Genomic DNA, 15,445 nt, shown 5'->3' with positions numbered 1-15,445 from the left:
GTTATACGAGGCTGAGAAATTCCAACAACTGTAACAAAAGACAGTAGCTCCAACACAGAGCTCTATTAAAATCTGTCTTTGACAAGTTCGTGTGTGCGTACACACACACACACACACACACACACACACACACACACGGAGAAACGAAATTCCAGAGGCAGGTTTCAAAAGTGGAACTATTTTAAAAGAAAAGCCTTTTTTTTTTTTTAATCCTACTGCATGAACCAACAAATTTCTGGCATTCATACATATTTAAACATTTAGTGCTAATATTTGTACAGAAAAAAGTTAATACTAAAACATATGTTACTATGATTTCACTTTTCGCCTACTAATCATATACTAATTTCTCCTTTTACATGCAGCTTTAATATTGTCCAAACAATGGCACAAAAAAGAAACAAAGTCAACCATCTATTCCCACTGCCCACCACCCCATTCCCACATCAAACTGTTCTGGACTCTCTTTTACAGCCAGGCTGAAGTGACCTTCAGGCTGCTTAGTGAGAGGAGATGGGACCACTGGAAGGAGGGAGCTGATTCCTCTTCCTTGGGGCACACCTTCCTGTAAACATGGCCAGGGGCCAGGATGCCCCCAGAGCCAAGGGAAGCTGCTCTCTCTGGGTTGCAAGCCAACCAGTTTTGCAGCAAGAGAAGAAAATGATCATCAGGTGAGGGTAGGGTGTATGTGTGTGTGTGTGTGTTTGGGAAGAGGGGCAGGGAGGACTCCTGATGATGTCTCCTCCAAAGCCTCTGAATGAAGCTGCCTTCAGACAGGAGACTGGCAAAAAGCCTCAGAATACAACTTAGCATTAGGAGAGGGAAAGGAGAAGAAATGTGTTAGTCCGCGTCAGGGATGGATCTCAGGCTTGAGTCTGCCATGCTCTCTCCTACTTTCAGGGAGCTGCCTCTTAAACAGGACCCTCAGGCTGCGACTCAAATTCCCTCAGGGGAGATGTCCTGGGAGACCAATCCCAGGCAGGAAAGCCGATGGTTGGTCCTTCAAAGGAGAAGGTCCTACTGCATAACACTTCCAAGAGCAAGCTAATGAAGTGCTGAAATGGATGAGCCTACTCCCTGGGAAAGAAAACAGTTCTAGCTTGATTTCTTTGCCTGCTGAGTTCTGGTGTGAAATCATAGATTCCTGCTACTTTGATGCAATTTTGAGTGAGATGTCCAAACTCTCTCCCCACCCAGGAATCTGAACATCCAGCATCAACTCTGAACTCTTTTATCTGCAGTTAAACTTTACTTAGGGAAAGGTGGGGACGAGGTGAAATATAAAAATATTCAAGCAGATTATTGTCTAAACATCCTAGGATGAATTCATTATTTGGCAAGATTGTTTTTCCTACATAATTATCACCTGAGTGCTTTTTTAAATTAGCTAAAATGTTTTACTTTTTAAACTAAAAGCAAAGAATATACAGTATACTTGAGTTATACTGAAGTTACAACTTCATTTAAGAAAATAGGTTTGACCCAAGACTCAGTGCAAGTGGCAAAGTTGACCATTACTGTACAGTATCTGCAAGGAAAAACAAAAAACAAAACAAAACAAAAATGGAGAACAAACCCACGATGCTCACACGACACCACCTGGAGGTGCCCAAACCAAACTAAACAAACAAAATAAGGGTCTAAAATAAAACCTTGAAAAGCTTCCAACATTGAATTTTATCCATAAATAAGCACAAATTGAAATTGAACTGTGAAGCAAGAAAAATGTTAACAGTTACCAAACTGGTTTTAAGCATCAGAGACAAAAGAAGAGGAATGTTGGAACCTGTTTATAAATGAGAAATGAAATTTCCAGTTTTGAGAAAATTGAGGCATGCAGGACTTTTGCATATGGATATATATATATATATATATATATATACTTTATATATATTATATATAATATGTACAGTCTAGCTATAAAATTTTGATGTGTATAGAAGCTGTCTTCAATGAAAAAAATTGAACATTCAGAAGAAATTCCTGAGATAGGGTTTGTGACATGGGCCACTGAGAAAAAAAATCCGTGGTTGGGTCCTCGAGGTGTTGTAGTCTATCCCTGTGAAGACTGAAATTAACCCACAGACAGACAGTGTCGCACTGTTGTCTTTCCTTGCCTGAGCAAGGGGTAGCACCATTGTGAAGGTAACTCTGTCGCTCCTGCTTGAAGAGAGGAGGGAATACTTCAGAACAGTATTGCTGCTAAGACCACTGTAGTGTGCACCAAATTCATTCTTGGTTCTTCAAGACAACAGATGAACAGTGCCATAGGCTGACTGAAGAACACCTGGATGGGAGAGGTGTGAGGACTGGGAGGCAGATCCGAGTCACTAGGTGTAATCTTTCCTGGGCTGTTCATCAGTCGTACACTTGTCAGTCATTTCCTGGCAGAAGTCCACGGTCACTGACTGGCTCCTGGGTTCAAGAGGAGGTCCTCTCTCAGAAAAGGTTCCTGGGTCAGTACCTTCCAACCTCCTCCCAGAGGTACAATTCTCAGAGGCATTGCTGGGGACCCAAGGGGGCCCGGGGGGAGCCGCACCTGGCTCCAAGCAGCAGGGCACACTTTCCCCCACCGCACACTGGGAGGCTGCAAGGTTCTGCTCAACACCCAAGGGAGTGGGGTTAATACTGGAGGCTCCAGGGAGATCCATGGGGATGAGGACAGGGCAATACCGGTGCAGGGCCTGGATCTGCTCGGGACTCTGGATGTCTCGGCAGACTTCCTGGGAGAGGCAGGAGAAGTTGTCTAACAGTTCCCCCATGCATGCTTTCAGTTGATTCCTCTCCGACAACAGTTTTTCTTTCTCACATACCTGGACAATAGAGGAAAAAAGAGAAGGTGTGATCAATCCTGAAACTGAGGGCACAAGACCTCATTTCAGCAGGTTTTCCAATATTTATTTTTATATACCATACATCATAACACATCTCATGAACAATGAGGTCAGGGTCAGACACTTAAAAATTACACATGTCCAGGGAGCCTGGACACACAGCTTGGCCATGTCTGCTGCCATGGATACGTTCCCTGTGGTGTCTCTTCATGCCTTCTCTCTGAGACCCAGGCAAGGACCAGCAAAATCACCACCAATCGGAAAACAGCAGGAAGTCAATGCCCCAGTTTCCTGGAATTTGAGGTTTGTAGAACATCAACTGGAAAACTCTTAGTCCCAAACCTTATAGTTAAAAATCTCCCTCTACTGTATTGGGATGCCATTTTAAGAGGCAAAAGCTGACCAATTCTAGCTATCTGACATTCTGAAAATGGCAAAGCTATGAAGATAGTTAAAAGCTTATCAGCAGTTACCAGAGTAAGGAATAAATGAATAAGTGGAGCAGAGTCAATTTCAGGTCAATGAATCTAATCTGTATGATACTATAGGGGTGAATATTATAGTATGTGTATATATATATATATACACATACATATCTATATATTTCTTTCTATATAAAGTCTTTTATATATTTGTCAAAATGCACCACAGAATGTACAAACCAAGTGTGAACACTAGTGTAAAGTAAGGACTTCGGGTGACAAAGATGTTCCATGTAGATTATAGCAAATGTGCCACTCTGGAGGGCATGTTGGCAGTGGTGAGGCTATGAGTGTGTAGGATCAGGGGGCAACTGGAAACTCTGAATATTCTATTCTATTTTTTTTGTAAAACTAAAACTACCCTGAAGAAGTAAGTCTACTTACAAACAAATAAAATCAACCATCAGCAATTTCATGTGGTTCAACCTAACACCTGCAGGCTCTTTGGCCTTTGTATCACAGCAGACAGAATACAACAGTTCCCTTTTTGGGAGCCTGGACGCAGGACAGGAAGACAGAAACGTGGAGCCTGAGTCCTGACATACTAGCCCACGATTCTGAGATGTTTTCCCCCTGAAGTCAAATCCCACATACGTGCTTCTGTTACTAAAATTTATCACCTCCTCTGAGAGATGAGTGTAGCACCAGAGAGGAGACTAATTAAGGTTTTACCATCGGTGTTTGTGCGAGGTCCATGCGTTGCACATAATGAAGTAGATGAGGAAACCAGGCGCCTGAGGCAGTGTGAAGGGATTCCTGGCCAGCCCTCTGCTGGTGCGGGTGGGAAGGGCAAGGGAGGAAGGGAGGGAAATGAAGAGGAGGGAGAGAGGAGCAGGCATCGCATGCACAAGGAGCAAGTCTCCGATGTGGTAGCTGCACGTGCCGTAACACGAATACAATCTGGCAGGCAGCGTGGGCATGTGTGTCGGAGAGAGAGATTTACATGGGGAAAGGGCACCTGCTAAAATATTTATAAATTTATCAAGAAAACATGTTTTAAAAATGAAAAATAAACAGATGTACAAGTGCGACTCGAGAGAAATACATTATGCGAGTTTGCAGAAGCGGAGTGGCGGGTGTGTGGGAGACGGTGTGGGTGTGGGAAGTGAGTGTGGGGCCTGCTGCGGACTGTGAAGGGTGAGTGGGGTGGGGATGGAAGCTGTCCTGCCTGCCCAGGCCATCTCTGTCACTGGGTCAGGCAAATGAGTGGAGGACCCTGTATAAGAAATACATCAACAAGGGAGTTCTCTTGGTCTCGAAGAGAGTCTTGCATGCATGATGGGTCACCTGGACCCCTCTCCTTTGAACCTAGAAACCTGCAAAGGAAGGGGCAGCAACTCCCAGCCACCAGGAAAGGAATCTCAGTCTCAATTCTGCCACAGCAGCGTGGCCAAGGTACACACCACTTGTGAAAAATGTCTGGGCCACTTTCTAGGGGAAAGAAGATGAGGTGCCCCTTGTGAGAGTTTTGGCTCTGCAGGAAAGGCAGCATGAGTCACGCCTTGGGTAAAAACATAAGTTCTAAATCACAGACACAGATTGATGAGCGTGTGGCACTCTTAGCACTGGAACACAGCATGGTATTTAAGTGGTCGACAAAAAGTGGTGCAGAACTAGGAGTTCTTGGTTTTTCCACCGAACAATACCAGCAAAGGTAGATATCTGCCTATATAGTTTTTATCTTTAGATATCTGCTATATAGTTTCTCAGATTTTGTTATTTGTTCAGTATTACACAATTATAACAGCAGAATGTTATTAAAATCAGGATTTTTTCCCCTACTACCTGATGAGAGGGGCAGAGCAAGAATTACTATAGAGATGTGACCCTGCAGACTTGTACCTGGTTGTCTTGGTGATCTAAGCCCACCAGGCTTTCAGAAGCTCCACAATCACCAGCAGGAACATCCTGCTTCCTTATGTGGTTTAAGTTATGTTTTGTGTTAAAACAATGGGGGCTGGGGACATAACTCAGTGGTAAAGCTCTTGCCTAACGTATTCAAGGCACTGGGTTTGAGTCCTAGCACTGTAAAGAACAAAACAACCCCTGCCCCCACACAAATCAAACAAACAGAAAACACTAAGGAAAAATTTGGAAAACAAAAAAATTTGTAATCTTCTGACCTAAATTGTCACAACTTCCAGTAAGTTCTCAAAAGCCAACAGTGGGCCAATGCTGGTGATTCAGAGATGATCAAGACACTGTCTTGTCCTTGAGGAACTTACAGTCTAGGGTTGGCGTTGGCGGGGACACATGCACAAATAATCTAAGAATGAATGATAAGCCCTAAATCAGAGGGCAGATCAGGGCTCCCAGGGCAAGGCCTCAGTCTAACTGGAGACTCAGCAAAGGCAGACTTCCTGAAGAGTTGACCTGATTCTTAAAGCACAAGGGAGATAATTTGAGAAGGAAGAAGTAGAGGAATGTCCAGGGTAGAGGGGAGTCAGTAGGCATGAATGCAGAAGTATAAAACAGCAGGAGATGTGGGTTAAATATGGACAGTTTGATATCATTAGGGGTTGAATCCTAAGAAGGCAGTGAAAGGAGATGCCAGAGGGACAGTTTAGAAACTGAATCATGGAGGGCAGGGTATGTCTTTAAAAATGTGCATATTTATGGTGTACAATGTGATAATTCAATATATGAATACAATGTGAATGATCAATTCAGGCTAATTAGCCTGAATTTCTCTTTCCTTAACCACTTTTAATTTCTTTTTTTGGGGGAAACTTTGAGCTCCTCTTTTCCAGTTCTTTATAAGATAAATAATAAATTGTTATGAACTATAGTTCTGTAGTTGTAGAACATTGCAATTTATTTCTCTAATTGTATTTTGGTACCTGTTATCCAGCCTCCCACTAGGATTGCTCCTTAGCAAGGACTGACCTTACTAAGGAGCTTTGGCTTTACTTTGCAGGTGATGGGATCTACTGACCATGGGCAGATTTTCCCTGTTTCATGTCAAAACAAGAACAAGAACAACAGCAAACCCCTGAAGTCCAAGGTTATCTTTTCTTAAATTTTTTTTAACAACTTTATTTTATTTATTTATTTTTATGTGGTGCTGAGGACCAAACCCAATGCCTCACATGTGCTAGGCAAACACTATACCACTGAGCTACAGTCCCCTAAGGTTATCTTAATAATAAATTATACAATACTTCCTTGGGCCTTCCCAATATCTCATCATTGCTCACGAGGCAATGAATTTGCTGCAAATAGCCTGAGAACCTGAACTTAGATCTTGACCACATTATATGGCCTCTGTCTTCTTCAGCTTGACACAATCCAAGGCCAGAATTTGGATAGTAGAGAGGTAGAACTGAATAGGTCAAGTTGGTTGTCTTCAAAGCTATAGTCAGAAGCCAGAGGTTGACTGTATTTACTTCCTATATCTTGCAGGTGCTTACCAAGGAGAAGGGTGGGGACACATAACTCTGAGCATGGAGGAGCTTGGGAGATGGGAATTTGTTTCCTGAGATAAAACATTTTCAGGCACAGGGAAGAGATGGCAGCCACTTTTAGAAGAATTGCAAAATCAAGGACCTGGGGCTGCAAAGGGTGCTAGATCATCTCACTAAGCAACTGCCTCTCTGTAGGTAGATAATCCTATCTCTCATCTATAGTTTTCTGCTGGGAGGCAGAGAAAGCAGTGGTAAAATAACACCATTTGGAATCAGACATCTAGGTTTTCATCCAAGGAAATTTACCTAATCTTTCTGCATCATAGTTTCCTCCTCTATAAATGGGGATAAAATAGTATCTAAGTCATAGTGTAGATTAAATGTGATCATCCACAAAAATAGTTTAGAAGAATACCTAGTCCACCAGTGCACGAAATAAATATCTGCTATTATTACATATCAAATGGAAAATTTAAAAATTCTATATGGATGACTGAAAGGTATGACACATGATTCCACACCCACACACCCACACACAATGCAAAATTTCTGTTGAGAAATTTCCTTAAAAATAAATCCAATTCCCCAAAGGGTGCCCCTTCTCTCTATTTCTCCAGTCATCACTGCTATAAATTTACATCAGTCCTGGGCATTTCGGTTACTGAACACAAACTGATGGGTCAACTCACCAATTTGCGGATTTCACATTCTAAGTTCTGAATACAGTCCAGTTTCCTCTTGCGGCAGCGCTGAGCTGCAATGCGGTTCTTGCTGCGCCGCCGGACGTCGTGAATGAACTCTAACTGTTCTGAGGTTAGCTTGTGCATCTTAATCATCATCTGGAAATCGTTCCTTGGAAGATCTGTGATTTGATCTACAGGAAAAGGAAGTTTAACCTGAAACCAAGAAAAATAGAGAAAGATTATAGCATCTGGATTTTAATTTTAATTCTGACAGAACATCAGAGCATGGTCACTGCTCTTTTTAGGATCACCAGGGAGTAGGGGAACTACTGAAAGCAAGATGCAATTATTGTGGCCTCTCTCTTCTTCAGCTTGACACAATCCAAGGCCAGAATTTGGATAGTAGAGAGGTAGAACTGAATAGGTCAAGTTGGTTGTCTTCAAAGCTATAGTCAGAAGCCAGAGGTTGACTGTATTTACTTCCTATATCTTGCGGGTGCTTACCAAGGAGAATGGTGGGGACACATAACTCTTTTAAATACAAGTAAGATGAAATATTTGGGTAATCAAACAGAATAAGAACACACAAGTACAACGTGGTTGTTATTCCTAAAACTTTTGAGGCAAATTACACGGAAATTGTGTCATTTTCTCTCATTACCATAGTGCTTTTACAAGAGGGACTCAGTATACATCTATATGAAGATCAAAACCTTCAGCCACAGACATATAGCATAACTCAATAAAATGGCAAGTTATAGGGAGATAGTATTGAACAACTTATGCAAAACACTTGAATGAAGAGAATCATTCCTACCTTGAAGATCTGGAAAGATAAAACAATCAGCATGATTCTTAGTCACAACAGTAAAAATGTCAAGAAATAACTTGGATAGGCTCTGCCAATGTAGACTAGGAGTCAGAACTGGGTTTTATTCTTTGTAATCAGACATGAGACCTCAGACAAGGGGGTCTCTCTCAGTCTCAATTTCCTCATCTGCAAAATGGGGTATGCTTTTTAGCTGTCCTGTGTTATGCACTGTAACTGTGTGTTAGGTACTTTGGCAGACTGTGTTTTCCAAAAATGGCTATAACATCTCACATTTTCGATTACAACATAATGTTTTCATTCCTCTATCAAGAGTGTGAGGCATATTCCTGCCATATCAACAGAATTCACTGGATTTCCGGGGCCAGAAAGGCATGCAGTTTCCCCTTAGCCCTTTTAGACTACTTGTTCTGGAGGAAACCAGCTGCCATGTCATAAGAATGCTCAAGCAGCTCTGTGGACAAGCCCATGTGGAGATGAGCCAACACCTCCAGCCAACAGCCAGCCTCACCTCCACAGTCATGTAAATGGGCTACCAAGAAATGGATTCTCTAGCCCCACTCAAACCTTCAGATGAACACCCACTTCAACCCCATGAGAAATCCTCAGTCATTATTGCTCATGGGCCACTCCTGAATTCCTGACTCCCGGAAACTCTGAGAGATATTAAGGGATCATTGTATAAACCATTAAATTTGTGGATGACTTATTACGCAGCAATATATAATCAATGTAGGTACTTTTGTTCATAAGATTCTTACTTTCAAACTCTTGCCAAGTCAAGGTAAATGAGCATTAGCTAAAGAGAAGATGCTTGAGGGATAGATGTGCTTTCCCTGTATGGTTAAATGCTTGACTAATCCTGAGGTGGTTTGAAATATTTTTTTTTCTCTCTCTCTCTCTCTTTTTTTTTTTTTTTTGCGATACTGGGGATTGAACTCAGAGGTGCTTTACCACTGAGATACACTGCCAGTCCTTTTTATTGTATTTTGAGAGTCTTGCTAAATTGCCCAAGCTTGCCTAGAACTTGTGATCTTCCTGCCTTACCCTCATGAGTTACTGAGATTACCAGCATGCACCACTGCAGCTGGCTGGCTGAAATGTTTCTGAGGAAGAGAATAACAAACAATGAAAATGCAAAAATGTAAGAGCCTCTATTGCAGAGGTGAGAAGTGAACCAAAGTTCTCTGTCTCCAGGGCCTTCTGAGCACCCATGAGGTGAAGAACACAGGCCTGCACCTTTGAGCGGTTTGTCACCCTTTCTAAGGCTCTTAATGACAATTCAGTTATTTCTGGGTTAAATTCTGGTCCTGTTTCAGGAACTCCTGGAAGGCTCCAAACTGCTTGTCCAGGAAACACAATGTTACCAGCTCAGATGGCTGAGTTTTTGCATACTTTCGCGTCTGCTTTGGATGGGCCAGCAGATGGCACTACAAACCTACACTTCATTCACTTGCTAGACCGGGGCTATGTAACAGGAATAGCAGCCACATCGATGATTTTAAATTTTCCAGTAGCCACATTAAAGGAAGTAAAAATAAATAGGTGAAATTAATTTTAATAATATTATTTAGTCCAACAGAGCTGGAATATTTCTGACATGTAATTAATACAGAAATTATAAGAAATCTTTAACATTAAAAAAAATTCAATCACTCAAAGCATATACATACATATATGTGTATACATTTTATCATTCTAGCACATCACAGTTCAGACTGGCCACCTTTCAGGAGCTCTCTGGCCACATGCAGGGTGTGGCTACTGTTCTGGACAGCACAGCTCTAGAAGACTCAATCTGAACAGCCAGAAAAACACACGAGCCTGGGTTTAATGAATCGAAATATTTACGGTGAAGGAATCAAGCCCTCATTACTATTCAGATGCTATTGTGTTAATGTGGTGTCTTTCAAGGGACTGAGGGTGAAGAAGCTACTCTAGCCTAAGCTCAAGCCTTTTCTTTGGTTGCATCAGACACTGGCAGATCTGATTCCTGATCCTGGCATCATCGGTGGTTAGTTAATCCTCATGCACAAAGGCAACCACCCTAAATGATCATTTGACTTCTCTGTAGTTGGGTGCAATTTCCTTCTCAGTTTACTTCCTACCTCTGAGCCAGCTCAATGTGGCATTTACTAAGGGCTCCCAATGGGTGCTCTGATTGGACTTCCACATGGTGAACCATGTCCCATGACACCTGTAAAATTTTGGCCCAAGAAAGCAAAATCGCAGCAGAGCACATTACACTATTCTCGGCTGAGCCCTGCTCCAACTGCTAAAGACAGGCAGCCAGGACAAACAGTTCCTTGTTACAGGCTGGGGAAAGGCCTTTGTCCATGGGGCTGTGTTTGCACAAGGCTTATAATGATATGAAAGAATGTTTGATTTCCCTTTTATACCCTTTGGATAACAAACAGACACTCAAATCCTGGACAGTGCCTCTGTAACACAGAGGTCTGTCTGTTGGAGACATGGGATGTTTCGACACAGCAGGGGTTGTGGCATTTTGGGGGCTCCTGGAGGTTCCCCCTCTGGTGACAACAAAGCCATTCTTCTGCTCCAAATTATGTGTACTTGTTTTCAGAAAGAAAACATACCTATAGTTCAGGCCACAGGGAAGTCAAAAGGGCTTCCAAACCAAGAGCTTCTGTATTTAAAGTCATCTAGACAGTAAACATAAAACACAAGGGAGACAGGACACGGGACTGGCAGGAAAAGGGAAAAATCAACAATCCTAGTTTCAAAGTCCTTGAAGCAAAAGGCCGTATAAAATTTCAGCAGGGCTGTTGCAACTCAAGCTGCTTTTTAAAAAGGGTCACAGGAAAAGAAAATAGTCAACGACAGACTTTCTTCCATGTGGGAAAAACAAAACAACAAAAGAAATCCCTCGCTCTTGGGTCTTTTTAGAGATGTTATCCCTTCGGCAAGGAAGAACTTTCACTGATTAGCAGGTGGAGGCCCCTGACTTGTTCCTGGAGGGCCACAGTGGGAGCCTGACCACATCTCTTTATTGCTTTCAGAGTGGTAAGTTGGAGCCAATGGGCATCTTCCCCGGAGATGAGGAGCAGCCATCAGTCCTTCCGTCGCCTGGAGAATATTCTACTCACAGACTCTTGGGTGCCCAGCATTCCCCACTTGGGGGCAGAAAAGTCAAATAATGAATTCCACTGGGGCTTGGAAAACTGAAACACATGGAGAAGACTGGGGCTGTCCTCTTTTTCTCCGGGAAAATTACTACATCACAAATAAGCCCAACAGGGCTTAACATCTTACTGGACCTCCATCCACTAATTCTTCCAGAATTTCACTTCTCATCAGTGATTCGGTTTTCATTTACTAGACCTCATGAACAGTGCAGAACAGACAACCTGACAAGATGAAGAGCCCTGCCTACTATCACCAACACCTGTCTGAAGGGCCTCCAATTATATATTGCCAGCCACACGTGGCTCCAGGCAGGCAGGCAGCATGAAAGGGGAAATGCGTGTGGGATTCGTCAGTGCTGATTCTCCTCAGTCATGAGTCTGCTGCTTTGGTTCTGAGAAGAGCTCAGACACTCAGGAGCAGCCACTGGTCAGCAAGTCAAGGACCAAAGAGGGCACTACAGGCTGCTGTCATGGTTTGCACAATAAGCTACTGTTGATTTTACCCAGCCCTGGCAAAGTGCTGACTCTTCTCTTCCCTCAGGAACACACAGGAGGAAACGGATTAGAAATTGGTTTTTAGGATGGTATTTGCTCTATCTCCCCTAAGCAGTGTCCAGAGGAGGGTTAAATCTTCCAGGGGCTCCAGCTCTTTAGCAGTCAGTGAAGTGGATGGTTCTTGCAGCATGCCCAGGGACCTCTAGCCTAAGGAGCTGACAAAGGGTGGCAGGAAGCTGGGATATCAAGATGGTGCATGAAACCTTAAATGTCCTTCCTTCGTGCTGTCTGCATGGCCAGACAGAGTGCCTGAATAGGGGAGCGTGCAGCCAGACCCGTGCCTCCCCACCCAATGCCAGTATTCCCTTCTCAACAAACAGCTTGCCAACAACTACCTGAATTCTTTAGCCAAAGTCATAACCCCCTTTCTCTTCATGAAAAAAAAATTTAAAACTTACATGAATATAACTTCTTACAGAAAATTTAAATTTGAGACAAAAGGAGAGGAAAAAGTTCCCATCCCCAAATGACAACTCTCTTGGATCATGGATTTCTGCATGATATTCGTTTGTTTAGCAATTTTTTTTCCCATACTGGGGATTGAATCCAGGGATTCTTTAAGGACTACATCCTTAGTCCTTTTTATTTTGAGATAAGGTCTTGCTAAGCTCCTGAGGCAGGCCTCCAAATTTGTCATCCTCCAGTATCAGCTTCCCAAGTAGCCTGGATTTCAAGTGTGCACCCCTGTGCCTGGCTGCTCTGCACATTTTTTAAAAGAAGTTGCAATTAGTGGTACCATTTCATCTCACCATGCCTCTGAACACACATTTCACTTGCCTGGTGCTTTTCATTTGCTGGGTAAGGGTTATTGAAAAGGAAGACTGAGCTGCAGATTTTGGAGTGACAGACCCAAACATGCATGTCTTTGCTTCAGAACTCCTACTGGAAGAGTGGTTTGTGAATATTTTTTTTCCAATTTTAGTTTCACTATCAGATGTTGAATGGAAGCTGCAGTGGTAGGGCCATATTAATAAGATACTCTGAGACACTGATGTACAGGCAGCTTTTTGAAGCCTTTAATCTGTGCTCTTTAGGTCTCTTGTCCTGGTGAGCTGTTGGGGAGGCAGCAAGATGCTCACTGGACTGATGATTCTAGGGCTGGTGAAAGGAGGCAGCCAGCTCAGTACTGAGCAGATGCCAATGATATGATCTCCTTTCCGACTAAGAAATGTCCCTCTACTCTCTATTCTTATGGTCCAGTTTCTAGCACAATTTGTGGAATACCTGGGATTTTATCCTAATGTTGAAACTTATGAGCTGAGTGATTTCAGGCAGGTCACCCTCTCTGTCCTAATGCTCTTTGAAGATCTGTGAGTCAGACAGAGGTAACAGTTACCCTACCTAGCCTATAGGGTTGCTATAAAGAATGAAATTAGATAACTGAAGAAGAAAGTGCTTTGAAAAACATGATCTGCCTGTTGATATATAGTATTATCATTTCTATCAGCCCCCACTGTCTTTGTCACTTGGTTTCTTCTTTTAGGCATACAGTATTCTTTGCAGTTCCAGATGTTGAGAATGTTCTAGACAAGATGAAAACACTGTTGCAATTAGAAATATGACCAACTTCTACACTGCCCTGCAAGGTCTTCTTTTTTAAAGCAGACCAATTACAGACACTTCTAAAAACATGCCTGATTCACCAAACCACAAAAATGATTGTAAAAATTTTACATACAAAGTGTGTGTCAAAGCCAGCATTTGGGTAGGAGGAGTTAGTAAGACATGGCTCTTCTGTACCATTTCAGTGTTTGCTCTGAAGGGATTTTTTCTCTTTTCTCTCCCTATGCCCCCCCTCCCCATACATTCACTCTCATATACTTTTATCCCCTCAACATGAATCATGTTAGTAAATTGAGTCCAATTAATGAATGCTAATCTACTGTCTAGTGATTAAAAAAAAAACAAAACTAAATCCACAATTACAAACACTTTGGGTACAAAACAGTTTTACTAGGAAGCTTACTACTTGGAAAAGTGTAAGCTTCCCAAGCAGCCTGGATTTCAAGTGTGCTCTACAATTTTCAAGTTCTAAAAACACACCTGTAAACTATAGTGAGATACCATAGCACATTTACTAGAGGGTTACAATAAAAAAAGGACATACAATAGTAAGTATTGGTGAGGATATGGAGAAACCAGATCCCTTATATGCTGCTGGTGGGAATGTAAAATGCTACAACTGCCTTAGAAAAACAGTCTGGTAGTTCTTTAAAAGGCTAAATATAGAGTTATCATATGATTCAGTAATTCCACTCTTAGATATACAATGAAAAGGACTGAAAACATGTCTACGAAAAACTCACACTCAATGCTCATCATAGCATAATTGGTAATGGCTAGAAAATGTAAACAACCCAAAGTTTCTCAACCAGTGATGATTCAACAAAATGTCAGATGGCTCAACAAAATGGATCCACATGATGGAATATTATTCAGCAATAAAAAGGAATAATGTACTGAACCCAAAAGTCCATATATTGTAAGATTCAATTCATATGAAATGTCTACAACAGACAAGGCCATTGAGACTGAAGGTGGTTGCCTGGGGTTGAGGGAAGTAGGCGATAGGAATGACTATTAATGGGTACAATGTTTTCTTTTGGGGTGAAGAAATTTTTTTGGAGAAGTCTGTACAACTGTAAATATATTAAATCCTATTGAATTATTCACTTTAATAGGGTGAATGTCCTGATTTGGATATGACATATCCCTCAAAGGCTCATGTGTTGAAGGCTTGGTCCACATGCAGCAAAATCCAGAGGTGGGGCTTTTGAGAAGTGATCAGATCATGAAGGCACTGATCTCATTAATAGATTAATCTGTTGATTAGTTCATAATTGAAAGGATTATTGGGAGTTGGTATAAACTGTAGTGGTGAAGCCTAGTTAAAGGAAGTCTTGGGGGTATATCCTGGAGGGATATATCTTGTGCCTGGTCCTTTCTTCTCTCTCTCTTTGCTTCTTAGTCACCATTAGGTGAGTTGCTCTGCTTCACTATACCCTCTCAACATGATGTTCTGCCTTACCACAGGTCCAAAGTGATGGGACCAAGCACCTATGGACTGAAACCTCTGAAACCATGAGCCAAAAACCTATTTTTTTAAAGTTGATTTTCTCAGGTATTTTGTCACAGCAATAAAAAGTTGATTAACACAGTGAATTTTATGGTATAGATAACATGACTCCATGAAAAAATAAATGTGTGTGTGTTCAGATATACATACATACATAAAATGCAAACATTAAAGACCTATACAAAAATGAAAATTTCCCTATACTCCCTTTCCCAAACCTTGCTTCCAACTTATCTTATTCTGTGTACTGCTTCTATATCTTATTCTGTGTTCTTTTTTTTAAAAAAATGTTTTATTAGTTATTGATGGACCTTTATTTATTTATTTGTTTATATGCAGTGCTGAGAATCAAACCTAGTGCCTCACACATGCGAGGCAAGTGCTCTGCTACTGAGCCAAACCCCAGCCCATTATTCTGTATTCTTATATGTGTTTT

At 41.9% G+C, this 15,445-nt stretch overlaps 1 protein-coding gene across 1 annotated transcript in view; it reads right to left on the bottom strand.

Moving 5' to 3' along the window:
* Positions 1–1,919: 1,919 nt before the first annotated feature.
* Bach2 (BACH transcriptional regulator 2) overlaps positions 1,920–15,445 on the bottom strand; it is a 334,683-nt gene continuing 321,157 nt past the window's right edge. Inside the window, exons 6-7 of the mRNA XM_077801923.1 lie at positions 7,410–7,616; positions 1,920–2,813 (exon numbers count right to left, since the gene is read on the bottom strand). Of these exons, the coding sequence (XP_077658049.1) occupies positions 2,331–2,813; positions 7,410–7,616 (690 nt within the window). The 3' untranslated portion in view covers positions 1,920–2,330. The remainder of the gene's footprint in view (positions 2,814–7,409; positions 7,617–15,445) is intronic.

The sequence above is a fragment of the Urocitellus parryii genome, chromosome 8 (genome assembly GCF_045843805.1).
Source record: "Urocitellus parryii isolate mUroPar1 chromosome 8, mUroPar1.hap1, whole genome shotgun sequence".
In the NCBI taxonomy this organism is placed as follows: domain Eukaryota; kingdom Metazoa; phylum Chordata; class Mammalia; order Rodentia; family Sciuridae; genus Urocitellus; species Urocitellus parryii.
The sequence above is the reverse complement of the archived record's forward strand: the minus strand, read 5'-3'. Positions and strand labels throughout refer to the sequence as shown.